Below are 22,268 nucleotides of genomic sequence, written 5' to 3'. Positions count from 1 at the left end.
GAAAAAAAAAAAAAAAAGAAAATGAGAGCATACCGAAACGCTCCTCGATGTTTCAAATCCCGGGACTGCGTTAAAGTGAAACAAATATGTTTTTCTGAAGGCTTGTAACACACGAAATGGAGCAAAAACGTTTTACGTCGAACTTTGAAAGAAATCTTTTTGGGAGGGAAAATAGATCGGAGGAAAAAATAATTATATGTGAATGAAAAAAAAAAAAAAGCTTCCCATTAAGGGTGCATCTTCCTTTCTCCCGGAAGCCCACCGTTACGTATTGTAATGCTTTTATAACCGCAAACGGACGAGTGACCGAAGGGGAAAAGAATATAAATAAATTTTTTGTATACAGATAGTAGTGTTGGGAAAGAATGTATGAAAAAAAAAGAAACTCAATAATAAAACCTTGGTAACAGAAAATTTTCTTTCCAAGAGTCACGATTTTGTAATCATTGGCTCGTTCGTCAGCATTTTTATTGTTCGAGAATAAATCAAAACAAATTTGAAAAATCCATTATGAAATTTTCACTAATGTGAGCGAATGAATGTATGTTACGTAATGAATGAATGAGTGGAAAAAAAAAATAATAATTAAACATTTTAATTAGTGTTGATCGCTGATTAGTTAGAGGTACATATTATAAAGAAAAAGGGTCAGAACGCGATGGAAACGCATGATTTTATTTCCTATAAATTAAACGCGAGTTGAAAACTGAAAAACTAGAACAAACTGAACCGTCTGGATACATTTCTCTATCAGCTTTGCTCAATTTCGCATGGTGCTCGCGTTCCCGTAAAATCGGTGAGGTAATACCCACGCAGCTGCAGCAGCGATGGAAAGTCGATGTGTAAACTGTACATGCATATATTTCCTCTCGAACCAGCAATGCGTGAAAATTAGAACTCGATATGTTCAATACGCGTACGTGATCAGAAATGATACGTGTTTTAACAAAAATTGTACCCCCCCCCCTCTTCAATATTTAACCGAAACTTCCACAAGTTTCGCTCGTCAGATATTCGTTGATAATAATTCTATCGGGGAATTTTCCAATGCTTGAAATTTTTTTGTTTTTTTATTACGTTCCGCGGCGACTTTTTCAATCAAATTACACCGCAGTGATACAGCTTTCGAAAGCTTCGCTTTTGTCTTGATGCTTTTCAACGCGATTGTACGTTTCTAAAATCTTAATTGAATGTTAAAACGAGTATAGTTGTTCTTCCGCACATCGCGTGTAAATATACAATGCCGGCGCGATGCGCGAAGGCCAGAGAGAGAGAGAGAGAGAGAGAGAGAGAGAGAGAAAGAGAGCGAGCGATGGAAATGGTCGAAAGTGGTTAGTTAGGTTGAAGGAGGTTCGAATCAGTTGAGGATTCAGTTTGTGAGTTGCATTTCGCTGTATATCGAGTTACGAGCAAGACGTGACCGGGGTTCTGCATGAGGCGAGACGCCGAGGAGGAGTTTCAGGACCGGACGCGCTAATGGCTAGATTCGAGGCATTGCACACCCACCCACGCCGAGGCGTCGGTGAGGCGAACACACAAAAGCCGAAAGCTTCCCCCACTGCGTTACGGATAAAAACAAACCGTTACGCGAATTAAGCTTAAATCCGGGATTATTCTCCTCGACCACGTCTGTCCATCCACTCATACATTAACAATAATGTGCAAGTTTAAAAAATATCCCAGACTATGTAAAGTGTGTCGCGGGTATTTCGGATCAAGTACGTTACACCTGGCGCTGATAACAAAGTTCGTCCCAATTCTTGTACTTTATAGGTATATTCTGCCGTTATGAAATTCGTCACGATTAATACACGTGATAGTGTGTAAGTAGTAAGGTGTGTGTGTGTGTGTGATTTCACTCACACTCTACTTTACAGAGCAGATGTTGTATGTACAATATCCGCTTTGCGGGGCCGGTGAGCCGGAAGTTGGTGGATAAGGACGGGAAAGAGATGAATAAAGAGAGAGTGAGAAAGGGGGAGAAAACTAGGATAAGGAATATAGGTATACGTATAACGAGACATTGTCAGCGGAGAAACACCCTAAAGTAAAATAATCGAGGAAACTTGCATTGCAAGGGGGGGAAAGAAGGATGCGGAGTGCGTTTGCGGACATACTCGAAGCGTGTCGGTTACCACAAGTTGCGAGACACACTCCGATGAGCTGGCTCAACGTACTTTTCTTGCGGACAACGTGAGTTGTCGGATTGCGCGGGTATACACTTGAATGTAAAAAAAAAAGCCAAGAAATCCGAGACCCGACGGCGAAGCTGAAAATTTAGGAATGGAAATGCACGCTTCTACACATATAATTAATTATTTACGCAGTCAAGGAGAACACGGTTATATGCGGTCAACGAACATCGCCGGGTCTGTAATAAGACGAGGAGTATCTGCATGCGAGGCACAAAGAGCACAGGAATCGGTCGATTTTTCTCAACAAATATTCAGCGGGTCGTCATTTTGTAAATCAAGCAGGAGATAGCGGTAATCGGACCGAGATGCGTGTGACGTGAATAAGCTGCGACGCGTGCAGCGGTGCACAATAAACAGGAAAAAACTGGCTGCAGCCAGGCGACGCACGTGCGTAGGACAAGGAGTAAAGAGGAGCATCGAGGAGCGGAGAGGAGAGGAGAGGAGAGAAAAGAGATTCGAGAATGAAACAGAGCGACGGGAGGGGGTGGATGACCGGACCTCGGGCTCGCGTTCATTCAGGAGAGGTTCGTTGCCAGGGCAACGAGTGCATTCAGTGGCGAAGCTGCTGCATTCAAGTATGCATCCTATACATATACATTGTACGCATATGCGTGCATATACGGTATTTCAAAGATAGGTGCAGCGCACCTTCCGACCAACTCCCAGAATTTTTCAACCAGATTGTGTTCTATTTTCTTTTAAAGAGATTTCGACGACGACCACGGACTAGTTTGAACATTGAGAAGCAAGAACTCAGGTTCGGGATCACGTTGATGCGGATGACATTAGTTGAAGGAACACGTCACCTTTTTCTCTGGGAAAAGTTATGAATTTTCTAGTGACTTTGCGTGAGTCAGATTTTGTTCCAACGAGGCTACGTGAGCAGGGAAATTACTAATAGCTCCGATTTCTTGATTTGTTTTCAAATTTTTTCGCCTGGATAAGTTTTACGAAGATCCGTTCGTCTCTCGGTATATATAATTGCTACTTCCGGCGGAACTGATTCAAGACTCAATCGCTTATAATATGCACGCTGTAACGCATCAACGCCTCTGCAGTTATTCCATTCGGCGACTACTGGGATATACATATACATAATACATATATACACACGCGCGTTAAAAGTTTGATTTAACTGATACCTGAAACGAATTGGATGGAAGATAAAAATATTAGAAAATAAAATATCCGTTTTAAGGAATAAATCGTGAGTTGAAATGCATGCTTTATTGCGAACAATTTACTTGTAACGCGAGTCTATAAATTCGATCATTTACTCTCTCGTACGTCGTACGGACACTTTGCTCTAGTTAAGTGCGGTGGAGTTGTTCATACGAGGTTACGAGTTACACTTCGACGTGACTAATGGGATGATATCGATTAACGACCTCTGGGAATATAATTTCGCGCCGATTTAGCTTCCGGGAAAGTTTGTTCCACATATACTACGAATTGATATATAATCACACACCGCTAGTAGTGCCTAAAGGTGTCCGGATTTAAGCGAGAGACGGAAACTTTTCGTCATGTGTACAAGGTGTTCATACACACGGTATCGCATTGAATTAAGAACGAGCAGGATATGCATGAGTAAAAAACAAAAAACAAAAGTTTAGCTCGACTATTTTTTTTTCGAGAAAGAGAAAACCAAATTTTATATGTCAAAGTTTGCGATTTGTTTGCAAATTAATTGTCTACTGCAGATATTTCGTTTGCTAGAATAAAATGAGCTGCGCGCGGTTCGCAAAATCGAGTTATCGAGTATAACAGAATGTTGCGTAACGTCGCGTTTAATGGTGTACAAGAATAATTAGCTGCACCGTTGACTCGATCTCGAGTAGAAATAGAAGAGTAAACGTTATTTAGCGTTGGTTTAGATTATGACTGGCTTGCGCTAATCCTCTCGAGTCTCGCGGGGAGTTCTATTTTCGTACGAACAGCATTCTTCGACCAAAAATATCCCCCCGTGACTGCGGTGCGGTTGACCAGATACATCGGGAGAATAAGAAGAGCCACATTGGCACTGGTCAGTGCGGAAACCGCTGGCCAAATCGAACGAGCGACGCGCGGCGTCCCGAAAGCGGATAAAACGCGACAAATTACAAGTCGAACAAAAAATAGGCGAAAGAAATTTGTGAATCGTGGAGTGTGAAACGAGAAAAAAAATTGGTCGATCGTACGATATATTCTCTCATTTGAAAGTAACTCGTCTACAAAAAAAAAAAAAAACAAAAAAAATAAGTAAAAGATGAAAGCAAATAGTAAAACATTAAGGTAGAGAAAAATTTATATAAAATCCAACAAATCGGATGATCGAGTCACCCGTTAGACGTTGATGGGCGAGAGCCAAAAACCGCGTTGGATTTCGGCCAGGAAATTTGCCACTGCATTTTTCCATTCATAATAGTTTCGCGGAGAGAGAGAGAGAGAGAGAGAGACAGAGAGAGGGAGAGAAAGTGGAAAAAAATAAATTTCATAGGATCTATAATTAGGTCGGAGTATATCATCGTAGGTATTTATTATTATTGTTGTTGTTGTTATACATACTCGAAATAGCTCTCGGAAATCGGAATCGTATAATAACAGGTTAGGTTGGCTTGCACACGGCTATAAACAACCGCAAAGGCAAAGGCAAAGGCGAAGGCAAAGGCGAAGGCGAAAAGGCTATCCTCAGTGTGAAGTTACTTTTTTATACCGATGTTGACCTTTCCCGTGAACTGTAATCAACTCGTTCCCTTGTACTCCAAACAAGAAAGCAACACCGCGCAGGCTAAACGCGTCATGAGAGGCACCGAATATAACCAACCGGCTATTTTTCCTTTGTTCAAATTCTTCTTTCCCCAACGCGAATAATACGTGAAACGATGCGATGACCCGCGCGAACTTTACCCGTACATTTATGGATTATATTATTCTTCTTGCTCCGAAGCTGTGTCTAGTACACCGCGTGTATAATAAATGACGGTAATTGTTTGTACGGAAATGTTAAACACTCGATATTTCCTAGGGAAATTAATAACAGCAATTCATGCGGTCTTGAAATAAATACAGGTACGCTTATCTATGCATGTATTCGATACAGTTTTTTTCTTCCAGGTATGAGTTTTTTTTTTCTATTCCATTATCGTTACCGCAATCGTATTTCCGTCGCGTGTGTCTATAATTGTAATAATAATAATATCAATAATAGTACCAATAGAGAACAGAATGGTAACTACTCTTATTAGTCTAATATTATTGTCGGTATTAATATTATTCTTGACTGTTGTTCGGAAAGACAACGATCCTGTATAATTCTTAAGAAGTTGATTTTCTATAGGGATATTAAAATACCGGCAATGGGTATAAAGGCAATAAAAGGAAGGTATCGTCAGTATAGTTTTGTTCGCAGATGAAAGAATAATTTCGAGAATCAAAATTGTGACCTGGTTTTTAATAGAAAAAAAAAATTTACAGTTGTACAACGTCTATACATAAGTATGTCTATACGCGTTTTATACACCGTGAGATAATTAATTAACGGCAAGAAAAAGGGAAGAGAAGAGAAGAGAAGAATCAAAGATCACGTTGCGTTTCCGCTTGGCTTGAAATCTGCGAATCATCATTCATTCGGATAACCGGCAGCAATTGCAGGATGAGGAGGAGTGAGCAAAGGTTTTAAGAAACGCGCGAAGAAACCATCAAGAATCCGCGGTGTAACAAAACAATGGAATAATACGTGCGGTTGAAACGAATCTGCCGTTACATTTACGCCGGTATAAGAAAGAGAAAAAGAAAGAAAGGGAAAAATGATCGGTGTCGAGAGAACAAGAAGGTACATGTAGCAAATGAACAAACAAATTCCTTAATGAATAAAAATCGGTAGAAACAAAGAAGGCCCGTTTATTTTACTCCAAGCATCTGTTGTGTACAAGTATTATAATTACAGCGTTCAGTTCAATTCTGATTCAAAGTTCCGTCTTTTGTGTTAGGCATACCGGCGAGGTTATCTCAATACCAAACTTTATAAAGTTTTACAACGTATACAAGCAATTACGCATGTTTTACAATTCCGAATGATATTTGCTATTTTTCATTTCCCTACAGAGTGACGATCGTTCAAATCGCATCAAAGTTCCTCTTTTTTTTTTTTTTTTACATTTAGACGCTTTTTCGTCCGGACTGTACACCTGCTCCATCCTTGAAAAACTTTACTATACGCTAAAAGCTCGGATACGATGATAATGAATTATAAACAGAATAATGAATTATAAACGTTCCGCTGCTGCTGCTGCTATTGCTGCTTAATACACACGCGTAAAGAAGCTTGTATCATGTTATACCGGTATATAATACACACGTACATGATGTATGTATATATATATATATATATATATATGACAGCTGAATACGCCCGCGTTGATAGCAATTTGCGAAATGTGCCGGTAATTGGGTTACGTAACGTCGTCGGTGCGGATTACGATCTGAACGCGCGTGAGGCAAGGCAAAAGGCGAGGCAAGGTGAGGCTGAAACCACCGAGAGTTCTAGGAGAGGAGACTCTCGCAAGGATCGTAGGATCGTGTAGGTACGAAGGTATAAGGTATAACACACTGTGAAACGAGGCGAGGCAAGTCAAGCGGACGTTATACACGTCGCGACTATCTATCAGGATGAATATTATTACGGCGGATCGAGGCGTAAGGCATACACCGATAACCGGCTTACCTTGATTCGCCGGTATCGATTACCCGGCTCCTCGTAATCGGTAAACACCGGCGCTTGTCCGACATCGTAATATTACAGGTCTTTCTATTTTTATCAATATTGTCTTATTCTTACTTTCTAGATTCCGCTTTTATTCCGTTTCACTGAGATTAAAACTGAAATTGTCTCCAATTGAAATTTACGTGCCAAACAACAAGGTGGAAAGAAATTGAATCGTGAAAACCATGAATTTGTTGTCATTAATTTCTGACCGATTAGAGAATAAAGAAATTACCGTAAAGCACTTCGTGATCCGATTAATTCGATGTTTAATATTAATACAAGTGAACAAAGTTTTTCGAGGGTTATAATTTAACACCCGCGAGTGTCTCTTCTCGCTATCTTCACGACTCGGCGCTAATCCGTTCTAATCTGTATAACAGTTGGCAGTGCCTAGCCACGTATTTACATAACAATCTGGGTCGTTGGTTCCGTAGTCGGTAGTGGCTCTAAGGCAGTGCCCCGGTACCTGTGAATACCTCGCAACGAGCCAGCGAGGTTCGCAATCATTGCCAGAAATGTCGCCCAACCCGCGAGTTCTGGTATTTCACGAAGCCGAAACGCGCCCGGCACCCAGTTTGCCAAAATTTACAACAAATCGCGCACGACGACGTATGAATTTTATAACTATCACCTCGCGTAATACGGAGATGGAAAATCATCAACGTTGTCGCATGCACGATGACGAAGATGCGCCGGAATGCAGGATTGACATTTTTCAGCTCACCTTGATGTCGAGGTGGGCGACGTTCAGGGAATGGAGGAAGGCAATGCCGTCTAAAATCTGCTTCATCAGTCTGGCTACTTGTCTCTCCTCTGGCACTTCGTCTTTGTCCAGGATCATCTGAAGCTCGCCACCCGGCGCGCTGAAAATTCGAAATGGAAACCGATGTCTTGAATAACTGACGAAAAATGACAGGAAACAAAGGATAGGTACTTTGTCAACTTTCCAAAGCTAAAAAAAGGGAAAGGGAAGAAGAAGAAGAAGAAAAGTTGCATACTAAAAGTGAACAATTTCTATGGTTGAGAGCTTTGGCTATTGTGGTTTAAAATCGAGACTTCCAACGAGGATGAAGTTAGTAACGTTACTGGAACGATGCATGTTTAGGAAAAATCGTTAATTCTCCCACCTTTGCGACTTTCCAAAATTTATCAAACCATTATGAACAAAATATATACACTGATTCTGAACAGCCAACTCCTTAAAAGTCATCCTAAAATTGTCCGATAATAATGCCAAATCTTCTCGGGATGTAATCGTTAGGGTAACGTTTAGTAACCAACTTCAGCCTCGCGATTTCCAGAGTTCCTGATCGCAGGTTTGTACTTACAACTCGAGGACTAGGACCATTTCAGTCTTCGTCTCGAAGACTTGGTGGAGGGAAACGAGGCGGGAACATGTTGCTGCGGCGTCCAGCACCGCGACTTCGTGAAGTGCTTCGGCGCGAAGTTCCTGCGCCCTTCGTCTCTTCTTGAGGAATTTTGCCGCCCATTGTCTGCCGCTTGACTTCTCCCGGCATCTTTTTACCGCCGCGTACTTTCCACTGTGTAACCGAAAACAAACAGAAAAGAAGAGATAAAATAAAATTAGCGTCATTCGTTGCATTCGTCTGTTTATTTGCGTGAAAATAAAAAATACACACAACCACGTTCACGGCTCCTGTCGGTATAAAAATTCAGATATAAATAAAGAAAATTTCAATCGATCAGTCATCTGGATAATCAGTATGATTCTCGATTCCTCGTTATCATCGCACGACGATAAGACGTGTAAGCATATTCTAGCATCGAGAAAAACAGAGCAAATAATTTCAGCAGAGCTTCTGAATTGTTCATCCATTTTCAATGCCGCTCGATATTCCACTTTATTCTACAACATCCGCGTCCTGAGATAAGGGATAATTAAATTGAACGAACATACCGATTAGATCGTTCTTTTGTTTGTTCAACGGTGTAGGGGAAAATCTATTAACCCAGAGGGCGATAGGTACAGTACGTTGAATCCAGTGAAAGCATCTGGACTATAGATATACGTTAATAATAAGCTACAACGATACGCAACATGCGTATATATACGTCGATCTATTGCGCAAGCGAAACGTACGGTAAAGAGAAATTGGATTGATTTTTATTGGCTGATTGCTTTACCCCTCCCCACCCCGTTTGCATTATTATGACAATACCTGTAATAAAACGCAGAAATTTCAGGTTATATCTGATGTTAATTAGCAAAAAAAGTGACAGTAGAGTTCACAAAAATACGATATAAATCGCAAAACCAGAAAGAAGAAGATTCCAAAGTATTTAAGACAGAAACGGTACATACATAATCGGCCATCGCAGCTCGTAGGTTATTGTTTAGCATTTACAGCTAAGAGAATAGCCACCGGGCAGCATCCGCATACCGGAGCGTAATTTGAGGCAGATCGAAATGTGTGTGAGAGAGAAAGAGATAGATAGATAGATAGATCGCGTTTATTTATGCCATGACCCACTTGGGTTTTAAGGCAAGTAACATAAGATACAAGATCAGGATTTTACAATAGATCTAGTGATAATAATGCAACATAACAGAAGTGTAATATAATAAAAAGGATATATTACTAACTATGAACCAGGCAGATAAAATAAATAAATAGTTAACTAATAATAAATATACAATTCAGAGTTGATAATCAATGAAAATAATGATGGTTTACAATTTAAAGAACCGACGATAGGAATAAAATAATAGTGCACAATTTGATAGATGCAGGATAAGAATAGGTAGTACAGGAAGATATATAAAATAAATTAAAAGTAGTAATAAAATTAAGAATAACAATGAGAATAAACGTAAAACATAATAAAACGAAGATAGAGATACAATGAGAAGTAGAACAACAGTGGATAGACGAGAACCAGATAATTTATAATTTGTCCACGCTATGGAGTTTCCTATTCTACGGCCGCTGCCAATCATAGAGAGAGAGAGAGAGAGAGAGAGAGAGAGACTAGAGTTTGACAGGGCGATATTGGCGAGGATCGGAGAAGAATAAAAAAAATCGGCATCGAGTTTCATATTCGTTTCTTTATCCCGTTGTTTCCGCAGATGCAGTTCCAGAGGTACGGATAAGTACTTCTGCGATTTATAAATTATCCCCAGGAACGATGTTGAGCTGGTCAAGGCCCGCGCCATTTGACACCGATCATGCAACGTACCATCGGTACATAATAATGCCTCATCCTCTCCTTCCGAACGCGAGGGGTTTAAGGTTTAAGGTCATCCTCCCGACACGATCTAACGGTACCTCCTTCAATCCCGCAACGAGATTTAGCTTAACCAGCTAGCCTAGGATCGCGATCGAATCTCTCTTCTCTCCGCTCGACCAAAGGTTATACGTATCGGAGTGGAGCGGTTCCGTTTCCTCATTGTACTCCCAACAAGACCCAAGGGCACGCCGGACACTGTATAAGGTACGTATATCGGCGTACCCTTGTATCATCGCGAATTAGTTTATTTTCTTATGAATTTAGTCGCGGATCAAAGAGTGAAGAGAAAAGGAATCGTTACACGACGTCTCGGTAATTCGTTACAACATTCAATTACAGCTGCCGAGGGGAATTTCTGATCGCTTAATGTCGCCTCGGACCAACGAGAAGAACAAGAAAGAAGAATCGACCGACGATCGTGTTCCTTGTCGCCGACGATGAGAGGCGCCGACAACCGGGTTGGCGAACGCCCGATTCAAGACCGGACTTACCGAGAGGAAAATCGAGTGAGTGAAGAGAGGAGAGGAGAGGAGAGAAGGAGGCCGAAGGCGTGGGCCGGGGTCTATTCGACGCGGTGAAGTAGTTATCTACGTTCTAATTACGGGTTGTTAAAGAGATATAACCAGGGTTCGGTTTGACAGCTCTCTATGCATTATCGACGACCTCATTCCTCGTCGCACGCGTTGAGTATAATGGTACTGCGTAACGCGTCACGTGGACCAAGGTATACAACGGAACATCGTCAACGCGGCGAAATGGTCTTGAATTTCATTTATCGAACGTCAATTGTTACAATCGATAATTCCGTGATAGCAACATCTTGAGAACGGTACGTACCTAGGTCTGTTGAGCTTTTCTCGTAAGCACAGTAGGTACTCGAGAGAATACAACGATTGAGGTGATGAGAGGTCGCGCGAAAAGGTACATAGTTGAAGGAACAAATTCGAGGAATTTGTGAGTTTGTGGAAGAAATGGAGGATGAATAGCAAAAGTTGACGGTGGTTCGAACGTACTCGACGAGGGGAATCGACTACCGTCAGAAATTCTCGACGTCCGAGGTCAAACTCCCACGTTTCCATATCCGTGCAGAGACTAGAAGATTGCGAACCGCAAATGCAATCGACTTGTCTTTGACCCCCTCGTCGTCGCAGCACCAGCAGCGGCAAGTCGAGAGCCGCGCTGCACCACCGCACATGCAAAGTCCTCCAGAGCATGAGAAAGAGAGGATTGGGTCTCTTTGTACGCCTGCATGGAGCACCGCGGCACAGCTGAACTTTCATCGTTTGTAAACTCGGTCGAAAGGTAGCGCCGTATTTCTCCTCCATCTCCATCTCCATCTCCATCTCGTTCCACTCCGATGGTTGGCTAATCGATCGATAAACTGAGCGCTAAAGGGTCGCTTAGGGAGTTTAATCGCCTGTTTACCCTCTCACTGCAATCATTTCCAAAGAGTCAACAAGAAACGCGGTTAACCGGCTACTTGGGCATGTTTGTAATTCAACAACCGCGTTTCAGCGGATGCTTGGACTGACTTGTACCGCGGCAAAGGTCAATATCGGTTGGGTATCAACAGGGTCACAGCTCACCGTTAAAACCGGTGAGTAAAGAGAGAGAGAGAGAGAGAGAGAGAGAGAGAGAGAGAAAGATCGTAATGTCAGCTAGTCACGTCTGCGGAGTGTTTCACAGAGATGTGGAAAGACGATCAATTCCTTCAAATATTTTCTCAATCTCCACATTTCTCTGCTTCGTTGTTGTCCACATTGGTTAGATAAAAAGATCAGGAAATGTCTACCAAGTCCGTGACAATCGCTTCATCTTTCAGGATTCGAGACCAATCGTAATCCGATTTCTTCTACCGCTTCAAAAGCCTGTAGATACGTAGGTATAACCAACTTGGAAGCTTCATTCCGACCATAACCGAGGAACCGAATTGTTTTCCATAAGGTCGGCCAGACTCTGATTACGAGTCGTTTAATAATGTCCGTAAACTTTAGACGATCAATGAGGCTGTACGTAGGTATGACAGGAATTCCGTCGAGATACTACAAGATAATCATTGACGTGGGCACACTCATCGTCGACGATTGTCAAGCCTCCGGGCGCTGTGTGACGATCGAACATTCGCCGAATCATCGTCGTCTGTACAACTGCTGCTATTTTTGGTTTCGATTGGTCAAGTTTTCGGCCGCCCACCCAACTTGAGGTAAAACACTTGTTTTTACGGGAGGAAATTTTTCAAATTCAATCATCATCGTGGGCTAAACGTGGATGAGTACGAGGTGCACAAGAATGGAGAACGAATATCGTCGTGACTGGTACACAGTTTGATCGATAATAACACGATATGATCGTTCCGCATTCGTGCGTATGTGAAAAATTGTTGACCACTCGAATGGATGAATACACCTGAGCACAAAGAAGGCGGATTCTGCACACCGACGAGTGGAAGACAAGGTGCTTGGAAGTGATATACTTTCGCGGTCTAAGGACGTTTGGAGGTTAGCAAAGATCCCTTACATCGTTGGGTAACATTGAAGGATAATTAGACACGAAGATCCTGACGGATCCTCGGCATGGATCGAACAATTTCTGAAGCTCGACGTTCTCGGCGATGAGTGGCGAATGAGAATGGTAATAACTGATAAACGATATGTTAATTACCGATCGCCTGGAGGGCAGGCGGTGAGAAAAGTAGAAGCCAAGGGAAGAACGAAGCCATGAATCCGTGTATAAACCGCGCGGTCAGGATCTCCGGCAATTAGTTTATTTATATTTAGTTACTCTGTTATTTCTCCCGGCGTTATACCGGCAAAAAGTTCCCCTCTCATACCGGCTTCTCAATATCCCCTTGATTTTGCCGATCCATTGCAGAGCGAGGGTACCGAAGCTCGTCGGCGATGTTCGCCAATGACCGTGAAAAAAGTTGAAAAACGTTGCAGAAAAAAAAAAAAAAAAAAAAAAAAAAACAGTCAAACAAAAATGTAACGCCGATGCAGGCAAAGAGCCTCGAGGTTTTCAGCGATACGATTCGACCACCGGAAATCGGCGGCGATCGGTAGAGAAATCATCGCCATATATATATATTTCTGGGAAGATCCGAAGAAGAAAAAAAAGAGGATTAAAATCCTCCCCCGCTACTATCAGATGGGGGATCGTTTTTTTTTTTTTTTTTTTTTTCTACCATGAGCATTTTCTCCAGCTTAGCTCGCTCAGCTGCTTGCGGTCAGAGCTATGGTGTACAATAACGCAGAAACAATTTTACGCACCACGAGACTTCTGCCGGTGCTCTCCGCCTGCAGAAACGATCGTAACCGTTGCGTTGTTGCGTTTTGATGAGGTAACGCGCGATTGTTACGTTCCTTTGTTCATGGGCATAGGAATAAGAGAGCGAATCGTAGCTAAGGCCGCTGCTGGCCGAGGAGGCCACCTCTCTCCTCTCTCCTCTCTTCTTACGAGCGCGGGAATCCACTTTTATGGCTATTTTGCCCGGAATTTCTTTCAGCTATTTACGGTGGCCTTACGCGCAGCGCTGCATTCATGCACGTTGTATCATCGCGTTTCGTTATCATGCACCTTTATCCATTTCCCAGGATTCTTCTCTCAACTCAATTTAAGATCGTTAGAATCCGTGAGAAAAATTTCGGAAAATATTCAACGAGACTTTGATTAGACTCGCACCTCTTTATCTCGCCACCGTCATTTCCCAAAGTTTGTAAAACCATGTTCGCCAATTTTTCACCGCATTTTTTTCCTCCGACGCTTTGAGAAAAAAAAAAAGAAGAAATATGTCGCTAAAAAAATGTTCGATTTCCTACTGCTTCGCGGTTTGAGTTTACGAATTCTCTCGTCTCGATATCTCTAAAAAGTCAAAACAACACTTAGGTTCTAACAGCGGCTTAAAAGTCGATCTTCCGTCGGTTCTCGCGCGACTCGTCGAGCGTTCGTCGTCGTTGCGACGATAGATGCCGTAGAAAGCAGCCGCAGTGCAGGTATCCGTATAAATCTATACCGCGCACTTTCTCCGCGAGATTCGAGGCGGGAGGGAAATACCGTCGCGTATAATAGCCACGGGTTAGGTGTGCAAACCTGTAACGTACGTATCTTGGAACACCTCCACCTCCGCCTCCGCCTCCGCCTCCTCCAAGGCCTCCGTCAGCTGGCGTAGATCATCGTGCCTCGCTTACGACGCGACGCATCAATAAGCTCGCTACGCGCGGTATTTATACGGGCATAGAAGTCAGACCGGATGGATAGGCGCAGTTCGAGGGCGGAAGCACGTGCAGGTGTAGCGACGAGCCGTTTCGTTTCGTATACGACTATCGCTGTAGGATCTTCCGCGACCTTTGCCTCCTCCTCGTCACCCTCGCTCTTCCTTTCAGCATCGTGCGCGGCTTCTTACACGAGATGCGGTTGGAAAATATGCGCGGATCAATGCTCTCGCGGGAAAATTTTCACGCGACGCGTTAATTAAGACGGACGCGTCTTTGCAGTCTCGTATTTTCATCAACGGGATAAAAGAGACAAACAATCGTTGACGCTTGTCTTTTATTATTTTCTATCTGTTTTTCCATTTATTCTCAATCTTGATCTTTGTACTATTCAGGCATAGGTGTGTAATGTATATAATACTGTGTAGAGTTTATATCCCGGTGAAATGTTTACTACACCTGTTTCTTCAATCGAGAGAAATTTATAACTACGGTTTGGAAAACTTTCAAAACCATGCACGAACGAATTTCATCTCTCACGTGTATATATCTTCTTATGTAAAAGTAGTGGAAGAGAAAAATTCATCCAAGACGCTTAGATGAACGAATCAAAGGCCGTGAGTTGCAGAATATTGATTGAAATTAACGATACCTGCAGGCGATCAAATTCCCACTGATTAATTTGATTCTTATGAAACGTATGATAATATTACAAAAATACAATCCTCAAGTAAGTCTAGGACAAAAATTTTGCCAACGCAAAAGTTGCGTTAAAAAAAAAAAAAAAAACAGAAAAAAAAACACATCGAACTGCGAAACTAAGCATATATCCGCAAAAAGAAGAGAACGAGAGATAAAGAAGAACCTCGAGTTGTCGCCGGAGTTTCTTAATGAGCGTTACGCGCGGGATTCGCGGGGTTCATTCAATGTCGGGATATAATTTCACTGTTATAACGCACGTCGACAAACTCTAGGCAATTTGTAGTCGTCGAGGTCCTCGTTACGTAGGATAATCTCCACCGATCTCGCCGTTCTGATTATCCGTCGAGGGATCCTTGGCTCCGCGTTTTAGCCTGCCTGCCGAGTTTTTCGCCGCCCTGAGTTGTTGAGTTCAATTCGAGGGTCGTTGACTCGTACACCTCTGCCTGCCTTCTACCTCCACCTAGCAATTATGCACGCCGTTTCGGTAGGCCACTTTTGCTACGTCTGCCACTCTCAAAGGTATTCCTACAACAACGAGCCTATCGTTCAATTTGCCGAATCGCTGCCGCAATTTCTGTTTTCTAAATCGAATAACATCATTTCGTATGACTTCCTGAGATCGAAAGATTGCCACGTTTTTTACCACACCGTGTTACCTCTATATTATACATAATAATTATACGATCGTGGCATTATTCGCGGTACTTTACTATTTTTCCTTCGGTTCAATTCAAGTTTTCTAGACAGAGTATTGCATGACGTGGTAAATTTCAAAGAAAACAACAATTAGTAATTACTTAACGAATAAATTCTGTTGCTACATCGTCCGTGGTGGTGGATGGTGGTTGATATCCGAACAGCTGATTCAAACGTATTTTACACCGGATGTGCGGCGTGGCGAGTCATAAATTTTGCTGATGTTTGCGTTGCATGCATGTGGATCGGATGTTTCCGCGAATCTCTCTATCTTCCCAATTCATTAATCAAATCCGAATAAACAGAATGCCGAGAAAAAAAAGAATGCGACTGGTACTGCAATTTGGTTTTATAATTTATACGATGTATACAACATAACATTATTACACGTATGCACGTACCGCGAAACCTTGAAACAGGGTGAATAACCTGAATAACCTTTGGAATTCTTTCTCTAAAAATATTGTTCTTTCGCTGTTTTTTTCCCTGTTGTTGTTTTATTTTCCTTCCTCTCATTGCTGCCGGGGTGATAAGAATTTATCGTTATAATACGTGAGCACGGAATATGCGAATAATATGACGTTTTGAAAACTCTGCAAGTCGAAGCAGCGAAAACGAACGGAATGTTGCGGAGGAACTGTTCGTGCGTAACATGCGCTACGTACGAGGATTAACGTAACAATTCGCACTTTGCTAATACACAATTGACTTGAGATTGATTGAGATATTGTTAAAGGTAAATTCGATTACCGTTGAAATAAAAAAAAAAAAAAAAACGAAATCACGCACCGCGAAAAATTACCGAAATTACGGAGTCAGCGTTAAAAATGTGTAAACAAAAATACTCAATTTCGTTTCCCCTTTATACATATGTACGTATAAACATACCGACGTATATACCGTATGGTATTATATACTTAATTAAACGCAGAGACGCATCAACGCGAGATAATTTCATTCTCGCGCTTATTAACGATGTAATCATTTAAATTTAGCCCACGTACACGTTATTTCATGCCGTGTCGTGTGTGCGTGTGTGTGGCAGCACGGTACGTTAATTCGTCTTCGTCGTTCGTTGTTCGCACTATAATAAAGTGATGAAATTATATTTACGATATTTCGTTTGTCGCGTAAGTACCTACGCTCGTTCATTTTCGATCAATTTATCTTTTCTCCTTTTTACACTTGCTTGCTTGCGTGTATGTTTATTGAACATTTTCAACGTCTCTCTATGACAAGTCGTCACGTTCATTCGGACAAAAAGTATAATTCCTTTGTCTCCGGTATACGGTTTTCGATTCCCCTCGTTTATATCGCTGGAATTGTGATATTATTTATACGTTCTAATGGATTTCTAGCCGCAGTACGCAAGTGACAGGAAATATCTCAAGAACCGGAAAACAAAGACAGACAAATAAGGTTAAGAAACGGAAAAATGTTGATAAAATACATCAAGCTTTCCCAAACCGCATACAGATTTTTGCATAGACTGTAAAAGCAGTAGAAAGCAAGACGGAACAGAGTAAAAATAAAATCGATCGAGTGGCTACATTATTGAGAATATAAGAAAATTAAAATTATACGATACAAAAATCGTGTATTCCGCAATTGGATCAATTTTAAACGATTCAAACTTCTCTGTTATAAATATCCCGTCTATTAGTATTCTGCAACCGGATCTGGATCGCTGCCGCGATGTGTAAGATATAAATTTACTCCGTGCACTTAGTCGCGTGCGTTATATGCATGCGTGTGGAAGGAGAGGTATAGGCATGCACACGCATATATATATATATATATTTATATTTTACATATAATACCGCCGAGTTATTCGGTCTCTGTATTCTGTATTTTATTTGCGAAAGCTATTCGAACCGCTGCAGCAGAGCCGTCAGTTCGTTTCTCTGTTTACATTTCTGCAAGAAAATATCACCGGCACGGCGTGGCGACGACGAGGCAACGATCGGCGCATTTAGCAGAGGTCGAAAGCTGTCGCTGCAGTCCGGAGTGCAGACCACTCTCGTCGATCTAATAAAACCGCGAATCGCGGAAAATGAATAACGAAACCATAAAATTATTCGACGGAAATAAAGAAGAATTATTTTATTTTTCTTCAATCAAAATTTGATGCCTTTTTTCGCACGTACACGAAGTAACGATGACCACGTTTCGAGACTGGAATACATTTTTCAAATTGTTCGCATTTGGCGTAAGTGCGGAATACAAAATACGAGTAAAGAATTTATGGAAGTAGAATATAGGTGGAAGCGGAGAAATAGAAGTAGTATCGACTCGACGGAGCTCGCGTGAAAGTTTCGCGACTTGGTATAACAGACGGATAGACACTGTGCTTATTGAACAGATACGAGCATTCCCTGATCTGCAATTGCAATTGGAAAAGTACAAATAAATTGAGGAAACGGAAAGATACGGGGAAAATGGAGAAACCGGTCCAGCGGTCGTAAAAAATAAGAATAAAAAACATTAATAAACAATTAAAAAAGTTTGAAAAAAAAAAAATGATGCAGTACGAGACATGCTGAATCGGTTGAAGACATACACGATGTTAATATATAAGAACCAACCTATCCGCGTTTCAACACACGCTGCATATCCCGCCGGTTTGCCCCACATTTGCTTTGCCTATAAATGCTGCGCTACGTACCGCAAGTCGGTATATGTACACGTATGGAGAGACGGATGGATGGATAGATGGATAGATGGATAGATATTATATGTATGTCGCGCCCGATGTGCGTGTGTTCATACGCGTGCAACGCGCACTGTTAGGGCAATGTTGCAAATCACCGTAGAGATACACGCACCTACCTTTGTGGCTTGAAACGAACACGCTAGACGTTGATACTCAATAGCTGCAACGTACGCGTTTCCATACCTTATACTCGAAAGAATATACGTATATCCGCTAAAAATGGGTGTCTTGAACAAGGGTTTTGCCACTGCTGTGGGTACATAAATTATAATGCCGTAAATTGAAAAATACACCGATACATAAATCGTGTAAAAGAATTTCATTTGGATAGTTTGAATGCGATTATTTGCTACCGATATTCTATTGCACGAATTGAAACGGAAAACAGGAGATGCAAGAGTTTTGTCCGGAGAGACAATAACGAAAAGGCGATGACTCGAGCGATTGAGATAATTAAAAACTTGTTAATGAAAGTGTATATTTGACGGATAATGGTGAAGATACCCTTGACGCTTGTCGAATTTCGAGAGTAATTTTGGGGTCATCGACTCCGCCAGCAGTCCGGTGGAATGGATCAGTACCGTCGGATCTCCTTCCTCGAAAGTCCAAAGAGGCGCCGAAGAAGAACAAGAAGAAGAAGAATAACTCTCGGTGCAGTGCGTTACGTACGTGGGTATATCGAAGGCCCAACGACTGCTCCCCCCCTGAAAACCCCGTTGACAAGCAAATAAAGCCGTGCGGAAAGAGGACCTCCCCCCCGTTTTCTCTCCTTTTCGCTCTTCGCGATTGGGTCCGCGATGGCCGCAAAGAAGGGAGGCAGGGACCGGTCCCCTCGGTCAGTTCGCGACGCCGATCCGACAGCACGCGGCAACGCGAATCGAAACTGCACGGCAGGAGCGTGATCGGCGTCTGCAACGAGATCGCGATCCAAATCCCACCTCGTTTTCACTACGTGCGGCACAGGCATCAGTCATCGTTTCCGAAGTATCGACCACTCGATATAATTCCGCTCGTTATAATGCCGCTCGATATAATTCCGCTCCGTATAATGCCGCTCGATACAATTCCGCTCCATACAATGCCGCTGGTTCGGAATATGAGCCTGATAGAGATTGGTTTAAATTGGGACCCCGCGTAAGGTATTCGATATCGAAATCCGAGTGTCACCCGGTTTTCATCGTTATTTTTTACCTTTAGGTTTGTTGCGTGCCCACCGGGATGGGCAGCCGGGTCAGCAAACTTTGGCGGCCGCCGAAGGACGTCGCGGCGAGAGTCCAGTCCGTTTAGTGCTCCCTTTTTAAAGTTCGAATTTTCGAGTGATCGGCCGCTGCAGTCGAGCGACGCCTTCAAAGTTTTTACCCCTGTTATTCGGTTATTTTTAGATACCCTGAGTGCGTCTCCGATTGATCCTCGCGAAGAAACTCGTCCCCGAGGCTACCGATGATTTCGATCGATTCAACATAAATGTTCACCCTTTTTCTTCCGAGGACCAAACATACGGGTGGGGGTTAAAACTTGGAAGATTATTGTCACTGATTAGTAGCCACTGTAATTATTGACACTTTCGAACAATTCGTCTTCCGTTATTTTATTTCGCATGTTTGAAATTTCGATACGTCGGCCATTCCAAATTATCGATCCTTCCAAATTTTCACCCCCACCCAAATATATCCGTTGACGACTTTGCAGACTCGATCGGTGCAGATAATTCTCCGTCTCAAGTATTTCCATAAATGTAATCACGACCGTCTCGGTTTTGCTTTGCATTCAACCCTGTAGCCTCTGGCTGTATAATAACTAGCCAGTAAGCTGCGCCGGCGCTGCATGAGTCCTCTCATAGTTGATGAATCATAATTAACCAAAGAATATGCTGAATTAAATTAAGGTGTGCCCCCGCAGGATAATTCCCGCGTGTTACAGGCAAGCAAGCGTACGCACAAACCAAATCAAGTCGGTGTGAGTCACGGCGTCGCGGTCGTTGCAAACCGCAAACTTGACTTGTGAAAATTTCTAGGCATGCGCATAGACTTTACATTTACGTATTACAGATGTGCGGACGTGGGCGAAAGGACAAAAAAAATTGCGCAAAAACCAACGTCGGTTTAAACGCCTGTGGTGTACCTTATAACGTATCGTTTGAGAAGACGATGATTCATTTCTTCGAATGTTTGTATCTGGTGAAACGACGACTGTCTGTAACTAGTTGATAAATTTCACTCGTCGGACACTCGATGTATTTCAAGCAATAGAGCCAAAAATATGTATTTATAATATAAAATTGTACGCGTATACTGCAAAATTGAAGTTAAAACTTGCGCGTACGAATGACGCAAAGTACGCAATTTTCTGACAGATTTCTAAAATAAAAACAAAATAAAGAGTCAACGAATATCGTTGGACGAAATAAAAACGTTTTTCCTTTGATTGACTCTTTATTTTTAGCTTAGCCCATGTTATACGATTCGGTATAATGTACAAGGTAGACACTGTTTTAAACATCTTGCGAACTCTCCTGGATTAGTCGCAGATGTATATAATCAGGGATCCGACCAAGTTACATGCTCAAGGTTGATAAAAAAATTTTAAAAGATATATAATGATAGAAAAAAATATTTAAAACCGCCTCTCGACTGCATTTGTGAGTAATTTTTTGCCAAATTAAAATTTGCATATACAGGCACGTTTTACAACAGCGAAAAAGCTTGGTACGAAAAAATAAGAATAATAAAATTTTGTCGCAAATACCGACACACAAACACAAACACACGCTCAAGTGGGTAGAACCTGACCTGAGAATTGCAGTAAGGAAATCGACGGAATTCCAAGCGAATGAATAAGAATCGCGTGTCTCTCTCTCTTTTTTCTCTACATAGTGTCACGCTACGGTATATAAATATAACCACACACACAGGCACGCGGGTGATAATCCGTTCTGATTATAGATTGCGTCACGGATCGACAACGACGAGCCGTATTTGGCCGGAGCATAGAGATAGGTAAATAGGTATATAATCTGTGGAAAACCTGCTGAAGTGACAAACCCACCGCCATGCAAACTCGTCTATTATATACATTATTTATACATACATGTGTATATCTTCAAGCGCCGAGGTATGCATACACAGAGGCTGCATGGAGTAACGGTACAAATAGTTAATTATCATCGTCAGATCGACTCTTTATATTTTTATTTTCATCTCTTTATGTATATTTCTTTAAACTCGTATAGCGTCGGCTTGCGATCAAGACGAGAATTATACGTGTGCATGAAGAAAGGGAAATTGGTGCAGCGGTTTAATTTTTGCATAACGACGATTGCGATTTTTGATAGAAGGGATAAAGCCTTCGCTAATTCAATTCGAATCGAGACGACTGATTGATCGAATTTGACGCATAGAAATCAAAAACGTCGTTTTTCAGGCAATTTTCACCTGGAACAACGTATTCGTCTCAATACTTTCAATTGCGTAATTGAAAAACATCTAAATTTTTATCATTTTCAGTTACGACTTGATTGTGGCAATCGTTAATTAGGTCAAATTTCTCAAGAATGTTGAAAATTTGTTATCATGATTTATATCACAGTTAGTTTAATGATAATAATTATTATTTTGATATCGTAAACTTGTCTGCTATAAAAGAAGAAAAAAAAAAAAAACTTTGTGCATTTATCATTTTCACGACTATCCGTATTCGATACTATTTCTACAGATACAGTAACGATTTTCAATAGGATCCGCAGAGTTTTTGGTATATAT

At 41.8% G+C, this 22,268-nt stretch overlaps 1 protein-coding gene across 1 annotated transcript in view; it reads right to left on the bottom strand.

Annotated features, from left to right (window-relative positions):
• The window catches only part of LOC124213370 (serine/threonine-protein kinase 17B), a 60,943-nt gene that overhangs the window by 6,491 nt on the left and 32,184 nt on the right, over positions 1–22,268 (bottom strand). The window contains exons 2-3 of the mRNA XM_046614665.2: positions 8,271–8,483; positions 7,667–7,805 (exon numbers count right to left, since the gene is read on the bottom strand). Of these exons, the coding sequence (XP_046470621.1) occupies positions 7,667–7,805; positions 8,271–8,483 (352 nt within the window). The remainder of the gene's footprint in view (positions 1–7,666; positions 7,806–8,270; positions 8,484–22,268) is intronic.

This window comes from Neodiprion pinetum, chromosome 2 (genome assembly GCF_021155775.2).
Source record: "Neodiprion pinetum isolate iyNeoPine1 chromosome 2, iyNeoPine1.2, whole genome shotgun sequence".
Classification (NCBI taxonomy): domain Eukaryota; kingdom Metazoa; phylum Arthropoda; class Insecta; order Hymenoptera; family Diprionidae; genus Neodiprion; species Neodiprion pinetum.
The sequence above is the reverse complement of the archived record's forward strand: the minus strand, read 5'-3'. Positions and strand labels throughout refer to the sequence as shown.